Genomic DNA, 21,941 nt, shown 5'->3' on the forward strand with positions numbered 1-21,941 from the left:
CTGCTCACTTTGTTGCATACTTGATCTCGTATCTTCCTCAATCACTTTGCTCTAGGCCACACTCACCTTTTTGCTGCTCCTCAAAGATCCCAGGCATTTTCTCACCTGGGTTTTCACTCCCCTACCCTCTGTGGCACTGCCTATAAAGCTTTTGCTCCTGGGGTATCCGCATGGCTAATTCCATTACCTGTTTAAAATTCAGGCATTCAGGTATCACCTTTTCTGACCTATTCTATTTAAATTGACTTCAACCACTGATCTCATTGGGCTTCCCTAGTAGCTCAGTTGGTAAAGAATCTGCCTGCCATGCAGGAGACCCCTGTTCGATTCCTGGGTGGGGAAGATCCCCTGGAGAAGGGATAGGCTACCCACTCCAGTATTCTGGCCTGGAGAATTCCATGGACTGTATAGTCCATGGGGTCACAAAGAGTCAGACAGGACTGAGCAACTTTCACTTTCACAGATCCCATTTACTTGTCCTTTCATTTCTCCACAGCATTTGCCATCTTACCTTATACTACATAATTTTTATGATGATTTGTTGTCTGTCTTCTTTTTCTAATATGGGCTTCAGTAGGAAAGGAATCTTGTTCTCTTTTGTTCATTGATCCATTCTGAGTACTCAGAACAGTAACTGATGTGTAGTAAATGCTCAGGATATGTTTGTTGAATGAACAAATGAATGTCATCAGAGACCCAGGTTCTTTTTGCCTTCTTGGTCTCTCTCTGTTAGCACATGTTTGAGTCTAAAGCAAGAGAAACATCTTTAACTCTGTTTCTATCAAGCATTTTGTGTAACCTGCTTTATTTTGTTTTGGTAAGTAAGTAGAAATTTGAAAGCAACCCCATGGACTATAGCCCTCCAGGCTCCTCTGTCCATGGAATTGTCTAGGCAAGAATGCTGGAGTGGGTTGCCATTTCCTCCTCCCCGGGATCTTCCAGACCCAGGCATCAAACCCAGGTCTCCTGCATTGCAGGTAGATTCTTTACCATCTCAGCCACCAGGGAAGCAGTTGAAAGCCCCTAGTAATTGTAAATTTACTGATAACCTTTCCTTAGCACAAACCTTCAGAACCAACTGCTGACCACTTCTTGCAGAGTCTGGTGCTTACTTTTCATCAGTTCCAAGCGTCTTTCAGTTATGTCTTCCTCCAGTGTTTGTTCTTCTCCCCAATACCTCTTTCCATTGTATTTTCAGTGTGTTCTTCCTACATTTGTTTTTGTTTTTTATCTTTCTTCTACGTATCTATAACCTTCTCTGACCTTAATTCTGAATCGGTGTACAGTTACAAATAGTTAATCAATTAAAAATCCGTTTTTTGTTTCTTTTCTTAATTTTAACATTATGTAAGTTTAATACCTTTAAAGTGGTTAATTACTCTTTATTTCCATGTAACTCTTAGGAATTTTATTGTCTTTTTCTAGAACATAATTTTTTAGCATTGATTCCTCAAAATGCTAGTATGTTTTAAGGTGAAAAAAAGAAATCTACTGTCAGTTGAGGTTTATTAATGTAGACTTTAACAAAGTTAAACCAGATCTTTTTCCTGCAGTACTTCTCACAGCATTTAATATGCTGCTATTCACTATGAATCTTAAAGGAATATTTCAGACTTTCTTGGTTATAGAAACATTCTTTTTCTTGGACTATTACATGAGACTAGTATTCTCACTTAATAGAACTCCCTCAAAATTTCTCACTAGAACTCACTTTAAAAAGTTATTTTAGAATATAAGTAGTATTAGCTATCTCCATTTAGGTTTGAAGTACTGCAATTTTTCTTAAACGTTGTGTACTGGATGTTTTGTCTTCCTTGCTTGTTCATTTTATGAATGTCTTAAGTGCTTGCTATTTACCAGCTGTTGTGTGCACTCAGATGAACAACTTATGCAAACTGCTTTTAAACAGTACACAGTCCTAAACACCTTAATAACTCAGCTAGAGTAGTACTGGAAAACTTCAGTGTTAAAATTGTTTAAGTAAAATTCCAGTGGAAAAATATCAACATTTCTCAAACTTACAGCATTAGTGTTCCTACTGTACTTTTTTTTAGTTTCATAAGCTAAGCAGCAAATAAATATTTTTAAAACCACAGTGTAGATTATATTGTACATATCTATTAAATAACCACTTCTATTATAATGACCTCTTACGTGAGCTGATGACTTAAAATGAAGTTTAATATGGTAAGTATTTTATTTAAATATATAAAAACAGAAGTTAACGTTTGAACTTTTTTTTTTCCCAGAAACTCTTAGACATATTTTATAATCTGTTCTGCATAAATAGAATAAAGGCATGTTAACTGTTAGGCAGATTATTATAATTGAAACATAACTGCATGTGATTATTAATCTGGGGAAAGAGCAATTTTTTAAAAATGGGATTAGATAAGTAGCAGTGATTCAAATAGTAGAATTTTTTTTCTTATGAAAGAAGGATTGGTAATTTATTGTGAATGTCAGGGTTTGACCTTTTCTCGTAAAGGAAAATTACTAAAGTAAGCTGATAGTGATTTAATAGTGATGTTTCTCTTTACTTTTTATTTTATGTGATGTTGTATAAGGAAAACATCAAAAATAGCAAAACCTTGGAAATCGAAATACTGAAAAAAAATTTAGTCCTTGTCAAATGAGGATCAAAACTGATTTGATAATTTAAATCTACTGCCAAGGAGGGGAAAATTGGTAGGCTGTTCTCCATTTTGGTAATGATGGCAATTAAAAAAAATAGTTTGGGCTAATTAGTATTATATATATTACTAGAATATATGTAATAATGACTGGGGACATTCTGACCTGCTAAAGGATAGAGTTGTTTGACAAACTTACATGTGTACCCTAACTCTAATATTTTGCAGTGAGAAGTTTGGTAAGTAATTTAGCCTCTCTCCATTCCTACCCCTACACCCCAACCATGCCTCTTTTTACATAATTATTAATTTTCAAAAGATGAATGCAAAGCTTTTAAATTATTAAATTACTGTAAAATTCTACATAATTAAAGTGAAAGCAAACTGATAGGAAGCAAACAAGTCACCTTTTTAAAATTTTTAAATATTCTTTTGTTGAAATAAGATTTAAAATAAGATGCTACTGATAAATAAAGGAGCATTTTATTGTTAAATCTAGGTATCTTCAAAGAACAGTAAAGCATCCAACTTTACTACAGGATCCTGATTTAAGGCAGTTCTTAGAAAGTTCGGAGGTACTATTTATACTTTAAATTTTTATATGTAAATGTTCTCATTTATGACTATCATTGTAGTAATTTATATAAGTATAGGTGTTCAGTAAACAGCTGCGTTAATAAATGGAATAAAACAATGTGTTGTGTTTTTTTTCTTAGTGCTTTAATTAATTCATAGCAAAATATCTTCTTTGTATCAATAGTTGTAGTATGATTATTCCCTTTCTTGAAATATATTAAAGCCAGATTTAAAAGAATAGCTTACAAATAGTCTAATTCTGAATACCCTAAGTTATTGCTTAGGCATTGTGTTGAAATAAGTTTATTCAGACCTCATTTTAGAGATAGTTGAATGTGGGTTTGTATGTCTACATTCTAATAGCGTTATTAAGGTTTTGAAATGGAAATGTGTGATTTGAAAGAACTTTAATTATAACCATGCTGATCTTTATATTTGGCACATTTTATCCTCTAATTGTTACCGTATGAGATTTTTTTTTAATCTACTTGAACTCCAGAATTGTTTAAAAAAAAAATTCCAAATTGCACAGCCCTGACTAAGCATAAGGAGATTTTTCTCAAGATTTTCTCCTTTTTTCCTTTTAAACAGTTTATATCTGCTAGCAAACAGGTGGCCAGTGTTAAGGTACTTGGCAATTTCTTAATATATTTTGACAAACAGAGTGTTGTTCCATCTAAATGTAAACGTGCAGAAGAAAAACAAATGGAAAGTCTATTTTTTAGGTTTTCCTTTGAGAATGTACAAGTAGTGTATTTGAGAAATTAGATCTCACTATTGAAATGTATGAGGGTGAAGAAAATACAACCTCCTTTTTTTTTCTTCTCTTCTTTTTTCGGGGGTGTTATGTGGGGGCAGTCCCTTTTGTGGCCAGTTAAACCTCTAGGCTTTTAACCGGTTTGTTTGCCCTTATTTGTCATTCAATTCCAGCTGCCTAGAGCAGTTAATACTCAGGCTCTGAGTGGAGCAGGAATATTGAGGATGGTGAACAAGGCTGCCGACGCTGTCAACAAAATGACAATCAAGATGAATGAATCGGATGCAGTAAGAGCTGATTTTTCGACTTGAATAATGAGATGAATTAATGAGCCCAACAATTGCATTTTAAAGCTGTACAAGTAGAAAATAGGATATTAATTTGTTTATTGAGTGTAGTTCTCAGCACATCAGTTGACCACCGTGGTTATACATGGTTAATTCGTTGCTTTAAAACAAGGAATGTAGCTTGCTATTGGTAACCTAATTTACACTGGTTTGTTCTGGCTAAATTAGCCCCATTTTTCATTTTTTTCTTAGTGGTTTGAAGAAAAGCAGCAGCAATTTGAAAATCTGGATCAGCAACTTAGGAAACTTCATGCCAGTGTTGAAGCCTTGGTCTGTCATAGAAAAGGTTTGTTTGTCTTGTTATTTATATGTTTAACACTGTAAGTTAATTCAGATATTTTATTAAATTTTATTAAAAATGATTATTTTAAAGTTGTGAAATGAATAGTTTTAAGAGGATGTTTTCTGTTTCAACTTTGTTGCTTAATATTTTTGTTGTACTTTAATCTTCTAGTTTAGAAGGAAAAAAATCTTAGGTTTGTAAAAGTAGATTTTGAATCTTAGACTAAAACTGCTTGATAATTAACTCTTTGTTAAGCATATACAGAATGAATGAAGATGTCTTATTGGTAACTCTTAATAAAGAATGAAATTCAAAAATTGATATTTGAAATTTGTCTTTAAAATGTAGTTTTGTGCCTGTATTTCCTAAAGAACTGTGAAGCATTTGCTTTATTTTTCAACCACAGTATTTAAAAACCCAGAAAGGGGAGTGTTTAAAATTCATTTAAAAAATTGAGTTCTAATTTTTTATTCCATTGTGAGGTGTTTTTGGTTTTATTTTATTTTTAAAGAATACATGACTTCTAGAACTACCTTTCTGAAACACTTAGTAAGTGATTATCTTTCTAGAACACTTTCTAAACCACTTAGTAAATAATTTATTACTTGTAAGTGCCATTATCGGTAATACATTGCAAAAAAAACGTAATTACAAAAATCTACTAATATATTTCTTATTGAAAGTGGTTTATAACAGTTTTTGCTATTTATATTCTCTCTTAGGGAGCATTTTATGGTTCTTTAAGAGAACTTTACGAAATGCAGAGCAACAGAGCAAATCCAGGCAAAGTAATCATTAGTTCTTGACATCTGTTTTCCTGTTTTATGTGTTTAAAATGATCACATTCAAAAATTCCTAATATTTCACTAAGCATTGGTGTTGCACACACAAAAAAAAGAATAAGATTTATGTGAATTATATATACAGTTTTGCCTTGTTTTCTTCCTGTGTGCTAAATAATAACCTCATAAAAATTGTTATTTTCAATGATAAATACATGTTTAAAGGCCAGATAATGTAATACAAATCAGTTGTGAGCGTTCCCAGTGCTTTCCATATAAGAACATTTAGTTTTTTGTCTTTTTTTAGAAGTAGACAGAGAAGCACTTAGGAGAATGGGAAGGGAGGGTATTATATTAAATTTTTAAACATCGTTTATACCTAGGAGTATAGGCAGTGTACTTCTGAATTTTCAGTAGAGCTCTGAACAGTTGACATTTATATGCCCAAGGCATGTTAATGACTTTTTTTCATGTTATTATTTTTAAATATTTTTTTATTTTTTAATTGGAGCATATTGCTTTACAGTGTTATTTTAAAATATTTGAGCAGCTTGTAAATAGATAAAATTTAAAGAGAGTGTAAAATATCAATGCAATATTTAGGAACATCACTAGTGAGCACTAAAAGTGAATGCTTTTCTATTTCAGAACTTTCAGCCAACACAGCTGCCTTTGCTAAAAGTGCTGCCATGTTAGGTAATTCTGAAGATCATACTGCTCTATCTAGAGCTTTGTCTCAGCTTGCAGAGGTTGAGGAGAAGATAGACCAGTTACATCAAGAACAAGCTTTTGCTGACTTTTATATGTTTTCAGAACTACTTAGTGACTACATTCGTCTTATTGCTGCAGTGAAAGTAAGCCTTATTTTGTAATCTTCCTTGAATTTTTCATACTTCACTGTTTTGCTTATAAGAAGAATATGGTTTCCTATTAGGCATGCATTTAAATATGTAAATTAAATGCTATACTAGTATGTATAAAATGATTTCAAGATGATTATTCATAACTTAATATTCTGTTCCCCATGACTTAATACCATAGACAGAATTGATGTTTTTTAAGGGATCCAAGGATGCCAAGTACGGTAAAACCAGTACATACTTACTTACATATTTTACATATAGAAGTTTGCAACTAACTGATCACATTAGTTTGCTCTTAATAGCTTGAGCTGAAACTACCCACTGGACTGTTCTCATTAGTAAAGTTATAGTAAATCAGACAAAACCAGAACTGACTGACTGTTGCATGAAAATATTTAACGGTGACTTTAGCATGAATTTAGACTATCAGAAAACATTTTGAGTGGTCATGTATTTATAGATGACATGGGACTAGATTAAGGAAAGAACTGTGTTTTCAAGTTGTAATGTTTGAGGATGAGCAGTCTTAAGTTTCTGAATAATTGAGAAAGTAATCCTGTTAACTAATAACAATTAGTCTTTTACAGATATCTCCAATATTCAGATAATTGAACTGTTATTTTGTCTGTTACATGTTTTGGACTATACTTTTTAAGATCTTACAGTGTCTTTGAAGTATTGTTATGAACATTAGTTTTCACGGATAAGGGGAACTGGAAGTTTACTTTGAATTCAGACATCTAGAAAGTTAATGCAACCTTGTTCCTTGCTTTCTTACACAGAATTTTTTCAGCTTAAGTCTGATCAAATTGATATTCACTATAATCAGAACATGGATGCATTGCATCTTTTAGATAATTCTATTCTCAGGCTAATGACAGTTATTGCTAGAGGGTTCTTAGCACTTCATAGAGGTTCCTTCTTAGGTTTAGGTTTCGCTAAATTACCAATTTTGTTTGTATTTACTCTTAGATGTCACTCTTTATATTCCTGGTGGTTAATTTTTATTTTCAGTTATTTAAAGATGTTCATATAGATAGTTATCAGAGTATACTTCATTTTAAATAGGCAACTTGTGATACACAGAAATCCAGTTTATAGATCATGGTTCCTGTTTCTCTGCCACCTACTTTCACTTCATTCCAAAACTCCCACTAGCATGAGAGCTGTTGTTAAAAAGAATAACACCTCCAGAAAAAAACCTGTGGGTTCAAAAAGGGACACTTGGCACTGTCTGAGAGGTAGTACATGCTGAGAAGAGCTAACCTGAGAGAAGACTCCCTCTCAGTGTTCGTCTTCCTGTGTGATGGATGCTCATCCTTCAAAACCAGCTTTTCTCATACTGCCTATACCTTCTTACTGTATTTTTGCATCTCATGAAGTTACAGTTATATTCACATCCCAGAATGTTTCCTACAGAACACTGACACCGAAAAATGTACCACAGTCAAATAAGTCTTTGATTTGTTTGTGATATCCCTGTCTTGTGGATTCAGTGTACATTTAAAAAGCTCAGGACTATCCAGTAGTAAAAAAATGAAATAAACATTTAGCTTTGTTTAATTCAGAGGCTGCCAAATTCATATGAAGAAGAAGTCTCTTTTACATTTAATGTCCTTGCACATATACGGAACACCCTTTGGGAAATACTAAATTAATACGGTCTGTGGTCAAGTTATACGTTAAGATGCATTAAGCTGTTTCAGATTGATTTTCTACTGAAATCTAGCCCCACTCAATTTCATAAAGGAGGTGAGAAATTATGAATGACATAATTTTTTTGGTAATTTTTATGGTCTTTATTTTTTGTTTTTAAATTTAGACTAATTCATTTGTATTTGAATAAGTAATACATGCATAGAATAATTCTAGCAGCCCTAAAAGGTAAATTTCTTTTCTACCTAAGACCTCTAATCTCTCTTCCCTCAGATACTGTGAGGTGTCTTTACAGAATTAGCCATGCATGGAGAAGGAAATGGCAACCCACTCCAGTGTTCTTGCCTGGAGAATCCCAGGGATGGGGGAGCCTGGTGGGCTTCCATCTATGGGGTCACACAGAGTCGGACACGACCAAAGTGACTTAGCAGCAGCAGTGTATGAAACTAATTTTCTTTTTTTTCCTTCTTTCTATCTCTTTTTCTCAACCACCTTTTTTTCTCCATTCATCTCTTCCTTCTTCAAAAAGGAGCATACTATATGCACAGTTCTTTGCCTGTTTTTTTTACCCACTCCATTTTTAAGAGATCTTTTTATCAGTTTATGTAAATATATGTTGTAATCTTTTAAATGGTTAATCATATTCTATCATTTAGCATATAGATAGACCTTGAATTATTTGATCAGTCTAATATTAAATATTAAGTATTTTGATAATAACTCTTTGGGCATAAAATCCCTAGAAGTAGAATTACTTGACCAGTGGATATATGAATTTTAAATATCCATGGACACTGCCATGTTACTCTCTAAAGAGGTATAAGTTTTAATTTCTTTAGTTATTGTTAATGAAAGCATTTTTACAAATGGTAAGCCTTTTGCATTTCTTTTTCCTATGAACTGTTTATGTCCTTTGCCCATTTTCTTTTATTTTTTTGTCTTACTGATTTCTAATAGCTGTTTAATACTACTTAGCCCTTTGTTCTATCCATATGGAGAGTATTTTTCAAAATGATGGTAATTTTGAAGCTAAAGTACTTTGAGAACTAGCTTAAAGTGAGGGTGCTGAGAACAAGAGAAATTGGGGTCTTAAAGAAAAAGATAAAAGTTCATCTGCTCAAGATACTCCCCAGTTCTGGCCTTGAAGCCAGAAAATTCCTGTTTTCCTCTTTTGTACAGCCTCTGATATCTGAGACCCCACATTTTGGATAGTACTGTTAACTGACATGTATTAAATGGTAAACTCGTTACATACATTCTCATATGTTGGCCTCCTGTGAACCTCTAGAGTAGGGTCAGGAATTGAGGTAGTAGTTTTCAGTGTTTTCAGCACTAGAATTCTTTATAAGGAATTCTTACTCTGAAGGTAAATGTATAAAATATATAAAATGTAAGTTTTTAAAAAACCAATAGATGGATTCCCCAAGGAGTTTAGCATCTTCATTGCTTGTATAATCAACATTCTTTCAGGACTCCAGGAATCTGGGCCACATATTTTTGGATTCACTGAATTAGAATATGGTATTAATTAAATTACAATGAGAAAAAATTAAAATTACAGCCTCAAATTTCCTGGTTGGCTAGGAAAAGTGCTCCACAACTGCAACCTTATCTAACTTAGACTAACTTCCATACAGATAGGTACCACAAAATCGCCAGGGGTGTGGAGTCTAAAGGGAATCACCAATCTAAATGTTTCCCCCTTACAGATGAAACTGGTTGTACCAGAGTAGATTAGTATCTTGCCATGCAGAGGCATACATTAAGTTATAATTTGATTTTTTTTAATATATTTTTTTATTGAAGGATAATTACTTTACAGAATTTTGTTGTTTTCTGTCAAACCTCAACAATAATTTGATTTTTAAGATCACATTTTTGGAAGATTAAGTGTGGTTCTGATTTTCTTTTTATATTCTAGTGTTACAAGGGTGGAAATACAAATGAAGAAAAAGTTAATTTTTATGGAGTTAAGATTAATTTTTTTTTATAACATAATCAGACTTCGATCGTTTTGCCTTTATCATGGTTCCTGTATCTGTACCACAGTAAACATGTGATGGTTCTGGAATATTATGAAATAAACTGGGCAGAGACCAAATTAGTTTCAGTTAGTATGTCATTGAAAAGGCCCATTGATATATGTTAAGAACTTAAGCAAATATTAAAATTAAAGGTCTTTTTAGTTCGCTTCTGCCCTGTATTGGTAAATATTTTAAATAATAAATTTAGTTATTGAACAGAGGAATTTATAAATAAAGAACTGATACGGCTCTGTCCGTTTAAAGGAAAACTAGGCCTAAAAATCTTAAATTACTTTTAAATTTTGTGTATATGGTGAGGCACAGGGATTGCTTCTTTGAAATTATAGTGACTTTTGGAATGTATTTGTGTTAGATTTGTTACTTTTGTGATTTTGGCCCACTTTCATTTGGCTGAAGCAAAATTAATTCATAGTGAGAAATGTTTCAAGGCAAATATGGTCTTTTAAACAAGGAAAGCAAAGAGGACACTAAGACTCCCTACTGAGAGAAGAGAAATGATATGAGATGACAAATCTAGTAAAATGGATTTCAATGCCTATAGATAGAGTGTTTTTTTTAACTTACCAGTTTGTCTAGGATGTCTCTTGTCCTGGTTAATTAAAATGTGTATTGTCTTTAAGAACTATCTGTTGACTTGGAATTTTTAATATTATTGCCCACATTTTTATAATATACAAATACAGAACTAGTATTTTTCTGAATACAGTCCAATTATTTTTTCCTACTAAGTTGTTATTATGTGCACTTCTAGTAGAAATCTAGTTAATCAACTACATTTATGTGTGTATGTTACTTACATGTAAGCCGTAATAGTATCTTCTAATTATTAAACATCCGGTAGGTTAAGTCACTGTGCATGTTATACACTTTTTTCATTTTATTTCCAGTGCATAAATCTAGATCTCATTTTCCTCTTTTATATTTGAGAGAACTGTGGATTATAGAAATTAAATGAATTTACCCAAAGTTTTAAGTGACAAAACTAGTATCTAAATCCAAATTTGATTTTTTTTCAAAGCCTACATTTTGAAAATATACAATCTAGGTGCTTTCTTCTTCATCAAGTTCTTATAAGAACATTTACTGTTTCTTGATCCAGAACACTTTAGTTGGAATAAATGAAAATAACTGTTTCACTTATTAATGCTTGATTCATTTATTCAATTAATAAATACTAAAAAAATATGAATATATCCTCAACATCGAGTTAGAAAAGGGATTACTGTTGTATTCCATCCCGTCCATCAGTTTTTTGTTTTCTGTTTTTTTAAAGAAATTTCTAATTACTGTCTTATTTCTATTAACTTGTTCTTGCTCTGCCAAACCCCTTGAAAGAAGTCATGGAGTTGGTTGTATTTTTCTGTTCTTTTTTTTTTGTCTATTTCTTCATTAGGTTCTGCATACTAGATACGTCCATCCATTTGCCCTTTTCATCTTGTGTAAGACTCTCTCTCTTTCCCCCATCCCCCATTTTGTTATACCTTTAAATTGTTTGGCTTTTATTTGCTATTGATAATCTCTTCCACCACATTTTTACTTTACTTTGTTATCTTACAGCTTTTCCAGTTTACTATTTTCAATTTCTGAATATTTCCAAAACTTAAATCTGCTTTTGATATTTTAGTGGGAAAACTTTCAATTGTAGATATGATACCAGCATTTCCCTATTAAAAGGTCTTTCTTCAAAGCATAAAGCTCTGTTAGAAACCTTGTTATAGGCCACATTTTAAACCCTAAAGGCTAGTGAAATGGATTTTGTATATTTCATTCAGTTATGGGTGGGTTTTTATGTAAATCAGTATGGAAAGCTACTTCCTTTGATATTAGCATGTTTATTTTCAGTGTCTTAGTATAAAGAATATAATATAAATACTTGGTTTTATTGTTTTCAGTATGTAGCACTTCTGGTATTTTGAAAGAATTTCAGTATTAGCTCCCAGTTAATAATTATTATGTTGTTCACTTATAGGGTGTATTTGACCATCGAGTGAAATGCTGGCAGAAATGGGAAGATGCCCAAATTACTTTGCTCAAAAAACGTGAAACTGAAGCAAAAATGATGGTTGCTAACAAACCAGATAAAATACAGCAAGCTAAAAATGAAATAAGAGAGGTGATTAATACAAAATGTTTTTATTTATCTCTTTTACCCAAGTTTTCCATAAGTCATTCATATATGCATAGTTTTTCATAAATTTTTTTCTGAACCATTCAACACTTAGCAATTCTTTTCATAATTTATAAACTGTTTTAGAATTACTTTTAACATTTTGATCATCGTAAAAATATCCAGCAGCCTTTGTTACTTTCATATAATTATGGAATGGATAAAGAAGCATACAAGGAAAACATTTAAATTAACCTTTGTTTTGAGATAATTTGATTTCAGATAATTACTTATATATTATCCCCCATATATATGTATTATATATGGTATTTTAGTAAATTTGTATAAGTTTATTATAATTTATACACTTCTTTTGCCATGCTTCAATAAGGAAATTGAAGAGGTAGGACAACCTTTATATTACTTAAAGTAAATGTACCTGCTCTTTGAAGAGTATGTACCAATGTTTCGGTTACATAGTGGGAAAATATCATTCCATTGCTTAAATCTTTATTTATTTTATTTTTAGCTGTTCCATTGGTCACTAATCACAACATTCATTGTTTCTGTAGTGAGTTTAATGTTTACTAATAGCTCTTCAGTAGACCATAATTGCATAATTTTTTAAAAAAATCTGGACATTACACCATTACAAAAATGTTTTCTAAATGTATGTCATATACTTTTTCTAATTATTTCCATGGGCATATAAATTGTGATGAACATGTATTCTTGAAATTAGGCAAATATTATTGATATATTTTGAAATAATTTATAGCTGTATAAAGAAATGAGAGGATTATACTCTTAGGACTGCTGAATTATTTAATGGTGAACTTTATATTTGAAATCTTTTCATCTAAATTAAGATGTGGAGATTATAATTCATTAAGCACTATAATATCCTGATCTTGAGTATATCTGACAGTAAAATATTAATGGAAATTAAGCTGATAATGCACTTCCACTACTGGAAGGTTAGATACAAGTTTGAGTGATGCCAAACTGGGTCTTGCCAATGGTGAGCTTTCAGGATTTTTAGGCATTGTGTTATAAATTAAATGAGTGGTCATGACAGCTAGTTCTAATGATTCTTCCCAGGCAAGATTTAAAAATTTGTACCTTTTGTTTTTGTCAGTGGGAGGCAAAAGTACAACAAGGAGAAAGAGATTTTGAACAGATCTCTAAAACAATTCGAAAAGAAGTGGGAAGATTTGAGGCAAGTATAATAATTTTACACTCTTCTTAACGATGTGGTCACATTTTGCTGTGATACTGTGGTAAAATCAAAGTTAGTTTTGTACTAATGGAGCTTTTTTCCCCATTTATTATATTTTAACAGAAAGAACGAGTGAAAGATTTTAAAACTGTTATTATCAAGTACTTAGAATCATTAGTACAAACACAGCAACAGGTAAGGTAAATTTTTTTTATAACTTACAAACTTCTAGAACTTGTTTTGGATATACTTTTTTATTTTAAAGATGATAACCAATGAAATGAGCTTTTAAACTTGAGAAGCAATAAATGGAGTAGAAAAAACCAAAGCTAGCAAAGGGAAAATAAAATGGTATAGTAAAAGTAACTGGAAATCCTCAAGTCCTTTTTGAGGCTTCCCTGGTAGCTCAGGTGGTAAACAATCTGCAATGCAGGAGATCCAGGTTCAATTCCTGAGTCGGGAAGATCCCCTGGAGAAGGAAATGGCAATCCATTCCCCTGGAGAATTGCATGGACAGACCATGGGGTCGCAAAGAGTGGGGCGTGACTGAGCAACTTAACACTTTCACTTTGAAGTTCTTTTTGCCTCTACTCCTAACCCCTAGGAGAGAGATAGGTTTCTCAATTTTAGACTTTTGAGAAACATGCTGTACTGTTTTTTCCTTTCTTCTGTCTTCCAAGTTTTATTTCTCTATTGATCACAGCTGTTTAAATACATTCTTATAGTAAGTTCTCTTTCATACCAGCTAGAACTTAAACTAAAAACTAAATTTTGAAGGTTTTTTAAAAAATACTGTTTTGATTTTTGCTTTAGTTTGTGTGGGTTTCATGTTGATTGTATATACCACAAGTGGCATTTGTCTCCTTAAATAGAGAAAACCATGGGTTTTCGTTATATTAAAGAAAAATCTGTAACAAGATAATAGAGGTTTTTTTTCCCTTTGTATTTTAATGTAACTTTGAGTAATATATCAAATTATTAATATCAGACGGACAGAAGGATTTCTTCCCCCAGTTCTTTTAAAACTATATAATAGATTAAATTAGGTGATGACATTGTAGCTTCAATTTTTTTTTAATATTTTAAGTACTTAGTTCATAAAGTCAGATTTTTTTAAATAGAAAAATTAGGTTATATAAGCTTGTTTTTAAAAGAATTGTTTCAAACTTCATGTTACTTTTTATGTCAATCTGTACTATTTTCTGGACTATACAGGAAAGACCAACAGCTAATTCTTTCTAGTCTCTTTTTCCCTTTCTTGCTTGGATGTTTTCTTTTCTTCCTTCTTTATCATTCTTTTTGGCTGGCAATAACATAAAATGTGAATATTCTCTGAATTAGGAAATGTTATCACTTTATATTGGAAAAGCTATTGCAGTTTTATTATTTAAGGTAATCTTATATAGTTTATACTAGCAAAACTTTTTATATATACAATTTTGCATAAATGAATCTTAAATTTTTAGGTGTTTTTTATTACAAAAATTGAGATTAGCCATGAATAGTCAATATTTTTAAATAATTTATAAACTATATTGACAAGCCGTATAAGGGAATTTAGATGGTCCGTTTAAGAATCAGACTTCAGTAAATGTTATTTATTTTTAGCTAGATTTTTTTAATGCTTCATGGGATATATTATATATGACAGATTATAAGACTATCTTTTATTATCATCCACAGCTGATAAAATACTGGGAGGCATTCCTACCTGAGGCCAAAGCCATTGCCTAGCAAGAAGATTATTCCTGTTAAGAAGATCTTGGATGCTTGTTCCAGTTATGCAGAATTCCATAGTGAAATCATTAAAAACCATCTAAATAAACCACTATATATTTTATGAATTACATGTGGTTTTTTTATAAATATATATTCTGACATTTTATTACAAGCTGCATGTCCTGACCCTCTTTGAATTAAGTGGACTGTGGCATGACATTCTGCAATACTTTGCTGAATTGAACACTATTGTGTCTTAAATACTTGCACTAAAAAGTGCACTGCAAGGCCAGAAAATTTTACAATATTTTTTCTTTACAGTATGTTCTGTAGTGTGTTCACCCTCTTTATGAAGTGAATTATCAATGCATTGATTAATGTTCACTTATACATTCCTGTACAGAAATTATGATTTTGTGATTACAGTAATAAAATGATATTCCTTGTGAAGTATTAGTAACAAATTATTTGGGTATGTAAACATATTAGAGATCTTCTGAAGCATTTTAATACAAAGAAAACTTTTAGATGTATTTAGGTGATGCTGTGATCATTAATTTTTTAACTGACCAAAAAAGCTGAACTCTTTCATTACTAAGTCACTAAATGAAGGTTAATTAAGTTTTGTTTTTGCAAAATCATCGTAAACCAAAGAACATTTATCTCTTGGTTCAACTTTGATGCTTTTGTCTTGAGTAAAGGAGTAAATAGTTGTCTTTGCTTGTTTTTTATCCTTTCCTATTATAAGTGCCCAATTTAACAATTAAAAAAATATTTATCTGTTTCTGTTACAGGTCCTATGGATTTTGCTCATCTTCTATTATCTTCAAAGTCTAAGACTTTGCATATATTTAATTTATTCCTTACCTTGCCTTTGTTTTTTGTTTTAAGCTAAAAGATCATCTGTGGTCATCATTGACAGAGAAAAGTGCTGTGCTGAAATACCCAGTGGTTTGAGGAATAGCCAATGATAGTACAAAGAAAATTTGAAGTAAAGTGAAATTTGTCTTTGGCAACCATCTCACCTATTTTTGTATCATGTTTACATGGCAGTTATATAATCCTTAATGTTGATGAAAATCTAAGTTGTGACTAGCATCAGACTTTTCTTAAAGATGCTCCTCTTCTCAGGCTTAACAATTGTATCTCCCTTCTGGAAGGGTAAGATGTATGTGTAACTGAGTCTTTTCTAACAGCTTACTGGACACAGTTAACATAGCAGAGTATCCTCAGGCTATGTTTGCTTCCACTTATTTTAGTTGAAATTTTTAGCCTCCTGTAGGTATTGTTCATATTTATAATCCTGGAACCTAGAAGAATACCTGACACTTACAGGTTAATAATAAAGACTTGATGAATTGAACAGAAAAAAAAATCCTGGACGATGCAAAATAATGTTTGCCATCTTAAGAACAAGGAGAAACTGAATCGGAAATAGTACAATCTTCTGTTGTTGCTTCTCTTGGAGGCGACTTAGATATTTTTAAGAAATGAGTAATTCATATTAATATATAACAGATCCTATCTTGTTGTCTCGTTAATATTGAGCAAAATATAGGCTTACTGGGAACAGTTTCACTATAATGATGTTTTAGTATTAGGTATATAGTTTTGTTACTTCCGAAGATTCGGTTTGCACATAGGATAGTAACTTAGTTATTCAAGCAGAAATCTTCAATTCTGCTGTGATATATTTATAACAACCTTCAGGACCACCAAATAAAATAATAAATATTTTCAGACTTAAGCTGAAGAGAGTAACAGACCTGAGTCCATTCCAGATTTCATTCCCCTTAACAGTCTTTTTATTAAAAGATAAAGAGAGTATTGGAAATTTCAAATAAATTATGTGAGCCTCTGATACAGGATTTAATTTCTTCAGCACTACATTCATCTTTAGCCATCAGTCTTCACATCTCTTACTCCTCTTACTAAAATACTTTTAATCCAAGTAAATAGAACAGCAAGAGCATTAATAGTACAGTTAATATAATCTTTTAGTTATAAACATACGAGTTTAATTGTTTTTTTCTTTAACCAGATAAAAGTTAAAGAAGGACTCAAGCAGCATAATACAGTGGAACAAACTGAGCTTGGAGTCAACATATTTGTATTCAGTCTTTTATCACTCAGCAGCTGTGTGACCCATCTATAAAACAAGGGTATAAAACTGACTCCTAAAGTGCCTTTCTACTTTAAAATATGTTGTATACCAAGCTTTAGCATAAATATTATTCTATTAGAGAGTCAAATTCTAATCAAAATCACCTTCTATGAATAAAGTAAAAGCAAGGCTAAACCAAAATAAATATGTATAAAAATATAATTTCTAAAACATAAGATAAGTTTTTTATTGTATTTTTGATGAGTAATTTCAACTATCCATCTTCTTTTTTATACATATACATATATATATATTTATATTAATCTCATACCCTTGTTTCATTGTTGGCTGTCTAACCTTTTTATTATTCAGATATAGCAAAGTTTTACGAATTTCTTGTGTAGATTGTTTCATAAGTGGCTTTTAAATATAAAGTCAGTCTCTTAACAAATCAGGTTTCTTTAAAGGAGGGAAGTCAGATGAGTAAAAACGGAAGATTATAATCCTTTAAAAAAAAATACTTCTTGATGTCTAAGGAAGTTATAGAGATTTTCGTTTTTCTGTCCTATAGCATGTGACTAGTTATAAAGCCAAATGTCTACTTCACTTTCTTGTTATGGCTCCCTGCATGGGCAGTCATGTGACTAACTATGAGGTGTAGAAGGAGCAGGCGTCATCCTGTTCTAGAGGAAGGAAGGTGGCTGGTAGGAGGGAAGACAACAGCTGTGAAAAGGAAGCGCAGTCACCGACTTGAGATCTTTGGATGCATTTCCATATCCACTGGCAGGAAATGTGTATGTTATCATATCTGTGATATAATCTGTTTCAAAGTATTGAAAAAAAGAATAAAATCCAGAATCAAACAGGTTTCATTTCTAATCCTCACAGTGAAGGATATGGTTTCAAGTAATAATGAAGATAAACGATTGGCCAGTGGTATCAAAATTGTTGATTACTCCACCTTTGTAATCAAGGCCATTGGGAGAGGTCACAGTGATCTGTGGATGAGGTCCTTAGTGTTACAGACCAATAGAAATACAGTGTGAGCCACATACATAATTTTCAGTTTTCTATACCCATATTTTAAAGGGTAAATGAAACAGGTAAAGTTAATTTTTAACTGAGTAGCTCTAAAATATTTTAGCATGCAATCCAGTATATTTAAAATTACTGTGATGTTTTACATTCTGTTTTTTGTACTAAGTGTTCGATATCCCCTATGTATTTCAAACTTTGTATATGCATTCAGACTAGCCACATGTAAAGTGATCGGTTGTCACATGTGGCTGGTGGCTGTGACTCTGGACAGTTCAGATTTAGATAATTGCATGGAACTGGAAAAGGAGAGTTACGTCCAACAGCGACTTTTTTGTTTACCACTCCAAATCCAGTGAAGTGTTAAAAGCTAAATAAAAGGGACTTGTTGGTGTTGCTCTCAAAATCAAATACAATTCAGGTATAAGAGTTTGTGGCACAGTGCTTTGCAAGTAGTGAGCACTCATACCACTCAGTAAGTGGTAGCACTTTATTTCCTGATGGAAAATTAGAAACTCTAGTATAACTTCCTTATTTTACAGATAAGCAAACCCAGAATCTAAATCATTATAATTGAACTGATTTTTCGTAAATCTTTTGAAGGTAAGCATTCTTCCTTGAAAATGTATGGAAAGAGATACATTAGCGATTCTTCTTCTAATCATTAACATAGAATTCTAGATAGTCCTTTGGTACACAAAGAATTTATTTCTTCAAACTGTTACTTCAGAAGTGGCCAAGAATAGAAAATGGTACAAAACAGGAAAGTTGTGACTTGCTATCTGATCTTTTAATGCACATGAAGAAATTAAAAATCCTCATCTTCCTTCCTCTTGTCACATACTTTAATTCTCAAGAAATTGAATAATTTTAAGTATTTTTCTTAATAAACTGAGCCAAATGGAAACTTTGTAATTAAAGACAATTAAGGTGAAGCTGCCCGCTTGTTAATGCACAGAATTTTTTTTTTAATTAACATCAGTTAATGGGATTAAACTGATTTAAGGGACTGCTTTGAGGAAAAAAATTCTATTTTAAATTTATATATGTAACTGTTTAATAAAACTAAAATCAGACAGAATCTAACAAAACTGAACAATAAATTCCTTCTTGCTGCTTCCATAATCAAGTCTTGAGTTATCTTGATTTTAACCTATATTTATTTCCTAGATCTCTATTTCAGGTGGCTCTCAGTACATGTGTGTATAAGTGTGTGTAGACGTGTGTGTGGACATGAGTGTGCATGTGGTTGCATGAGAGGAGGCGTTTTAACCAACCCTTGCTGCTGAATTTCATTTAAAAGTGCTTCTTATCTTCTTGCAACTGAGACACAAAATGCTTATGTTTTAATTTACATAGCTGAGATTTTTTTTTTTGCCAAGACCAGTTTGAGTTGATTCTATTTCTAAAATCTGTTCCCTTGTCATTTCTTCTCATTCTCCTCACAAGATCTTGTGACCTTGATAAAGTCCAAATTATCCAGAACCTGGTTTCAAACCACTTTTCCTGTCTTGATCTTACTCCGTGCTTTCACCCACCTTTTGCTTTAATCAAATGATGCCCCAGTCTTGTGAGAATGCACTATCCTTTTATGGGGCAATGCTGTTGATGTTGCCTTGTCTAAGTTAACTTTTTCCCCTTTACCAACAACTCATTAAATCCTATTCAGTCTTTTAAGAAGTCCACGTCCTCCATATATGCTTTTTAGTCTTCTAACTAGAAGGAAGCAAAGAACTTCTGGATCTCTTAGCAGGACTCTGGTAACATTTTGCACCTTTCAGATTGTCTTTACTGATGTTTACCTTGCATTATAGCAGTCTTTCTACTTTGAGTAGTCTGTATGCTGCTTGAGCAACAACTGTGTTCTTTTTATGTCTTCTAGAACCTAGTATGGTACAATCAAGGGAGTGTAATGGGGTGATGAGAAATACAATTATGCATCCAGCGTGCCTGTTTGAGCCCTGGTTTAAGAATCTACATCATTAACTTCAGTTCAGTTCAGTCACTCAGTCATGTCCGACTCCTTGCGACCCCATGAATCACAGCACACCAGGCCTCCCTGTCCAACACCAACTCCCAGGGTTCACTCAGACTCACGTCCATCGAGTCGGTGATGCTGTCTAGCCATCTCATTCTCTGTTGTCCCTGTCTCCTCCTGCCCCCAATTCCTCCCGGCATCAGTCTTTTCCAGTGAGTCAACTCTTCGCATGAGGTGGCCAAAGTATTGGAGTTTCAGCTTTAGCATCAGTCCTTCCAATGAACACCCAGATTGATCTCCTTTAGAATGGACTGATTGGATCTCCTTGAAGTCCAAAGGACTCTCAAGAGTCTTCTCCAGCACCACACTTCAAAAGCATCAATTCTTCAGCGATCAGCTTTCTTCACAGTCCAACTCTCACATCCATACATGACCACGGGAAAAACCATAGCCTTGACTAGACGGACCTTTGTTGGCAAAGTAATGTCTCTGCTTTTTACTATGCTGTCTAGGTTGGTCATAACTTTCCTTCCCAGGAGTAAGCGTCTTTTAATTTCCTGGCTGCAGTCAGCATCTGCAGTGATTTTGGGACCCAAAAAAATAAAGTCTGACACTGTTTTTCCATCTATTTCCCATGAAGTGATGGGACCAGATGCCATGATCTTTGTTTTCTGAATGTTGAGCTTCAAGCAAACCTTTTCACTCTCCTCTTTCACTTTATCAAGAGGCTTTTTAGTTCCTCTTCTCTTTCTGCCATAAGGGTGGTGTCATCTGCATATCTGAGGTTATTGATATTTCTCCTGGCAATCTTGATTCCAGTTTGTGCTTCTTCCAGCCCAGCGTTCCTCATGATGTACTCTGCATATAAGTTAAATAAGCAGGGTGACAATGTACAACCTTGAGTACTCCTTTTCCTATTTGGAACCAGTCTGTTGTTCCATGTCCAGTTCTAACTGTTGCTTCCTGACCTGCATACAGGTTTCTCAAGAGGCAGGTCAGGTGGTCTGGTATTCCTATCTCTTTCAGAATTTTCCACAGTTTATTGTGATCCACACAGTCAAAGGCTTTGGCATAGTCAATGAAGCAGAAATAGATGTTTTTCTGGAACTCTTGCTTTCTCCATGATCCAGCGAATGTTGGCAATTTGATCTCTGGTGCCTCTGCCTTTTCTAAAACCTGCTTGAACATCTGGAAGTTCATGGTTCACATATTGCTGAAGCCTGGCTTGGAGAATTTTGAGCATGATTTTACTAGCGTGTGAGATGAGTGCGATTGTGCAGTAGTTTGAACATTCTTTGGCATTGCCTTTCTTTGGGATTGGAATAAAGAACCTTTTCTTTGGGATTGGAATGAAGACCCTTTTCCAGTTCTGTGGCCACTGCTGAGTTTTCCAAATTTGCTGGCATATTGAGTGCAGCACTTACAGCATCTCTTTCAGGATTTGAAATAGCTCAACTGGAATTCCATCACCTCCACTAGCTTTATTCATAGTGATGCTTTCAAAGGCCCACTTGACTTCACATTCCAAGATGTCTGGCTCCCGGTGAGTGATCTCGCCATCGTGATTACCTTGGTCGTGAAGATCTTTTTTGTACAGTTCTTTGGTGTATTCTTGCCCCCTCTTCTTAATATCTTCTGCTTCTGTTAGGTCCATACCATTTCTGTCCTCTATCAAGCCCATCTTTGCATAAAATATTCCCTTGATATCTCTAATTTTCTTGAAGAGATCTCTTGTTTTTCCTATTCTGTTGTTTTCCTCTATTTCTTTGCATTGATCGCTGAGGAAGGCTTTCTTCTCTCTCCTTGCTATTCTTTGGAACTCTGCATTCAGATGCTT

The 21,941-nt window shown here is 33.0% G+C and overlaps 1 protein-coding gene across 2 annotated transcripts in view; it reads left to right on the forward strand.

Moving 5' to 3' along the window:
* SNX2 (sorting nexin 2) overlaps positions 1–19,251 on the forward strand; it is a 65,473-nt gene extending 46,222 nt beyond the window's left edge. For both annotated transcript variants that reach the window (XM_088838796.1, XM_088838797.1), the window contains 7 exons: positions 3,133–3,208; positions 4,140–4,253; positions 4,506–4,599; positions 6,027–6,232; positions 11,912–12,055; positions 13,188–13,463; positions 14,952–19,251. In XM_088838796.1, coding sequence (XP_088694922.1) covers positions 3,133–3,208; positions 4,140–4,253; positions 4,506–4,599; positions 6,027–6,232; positions 11,912–12,055; positions 13,188–13,298 — 745 coding nt within the window. In that variant the 3' untranslated portion in view covers positions 13,299–13,463; positions 14,952–19,251. The remainder of the gene's footprint in view (positions 1–3,132; positions 3,209–4,139; positions 4,254–4,505; positions 4,600–6,026; positions 6,233–11,911; positions 12,056–13,187; positions 13,464–14,951) is intronic.
* Positions 19,252–21,941: the final 2,690 nt, after the last annotated feature.

Source organism: Moschus berezovskii, chromosome 8, assembly GCF_049115385.1.
Source record: "Moschus berezovskii isolate FMDL1 chromosome 8, NW_MosBer_1.0, whole genome shotgun sequence".
Taxonomy (NCBI): Eukaryota; Metazoa; Chordata; class Mammalia; order Artiodactyla; family Moschidae; genus Moschus; species Moschus berezovskii.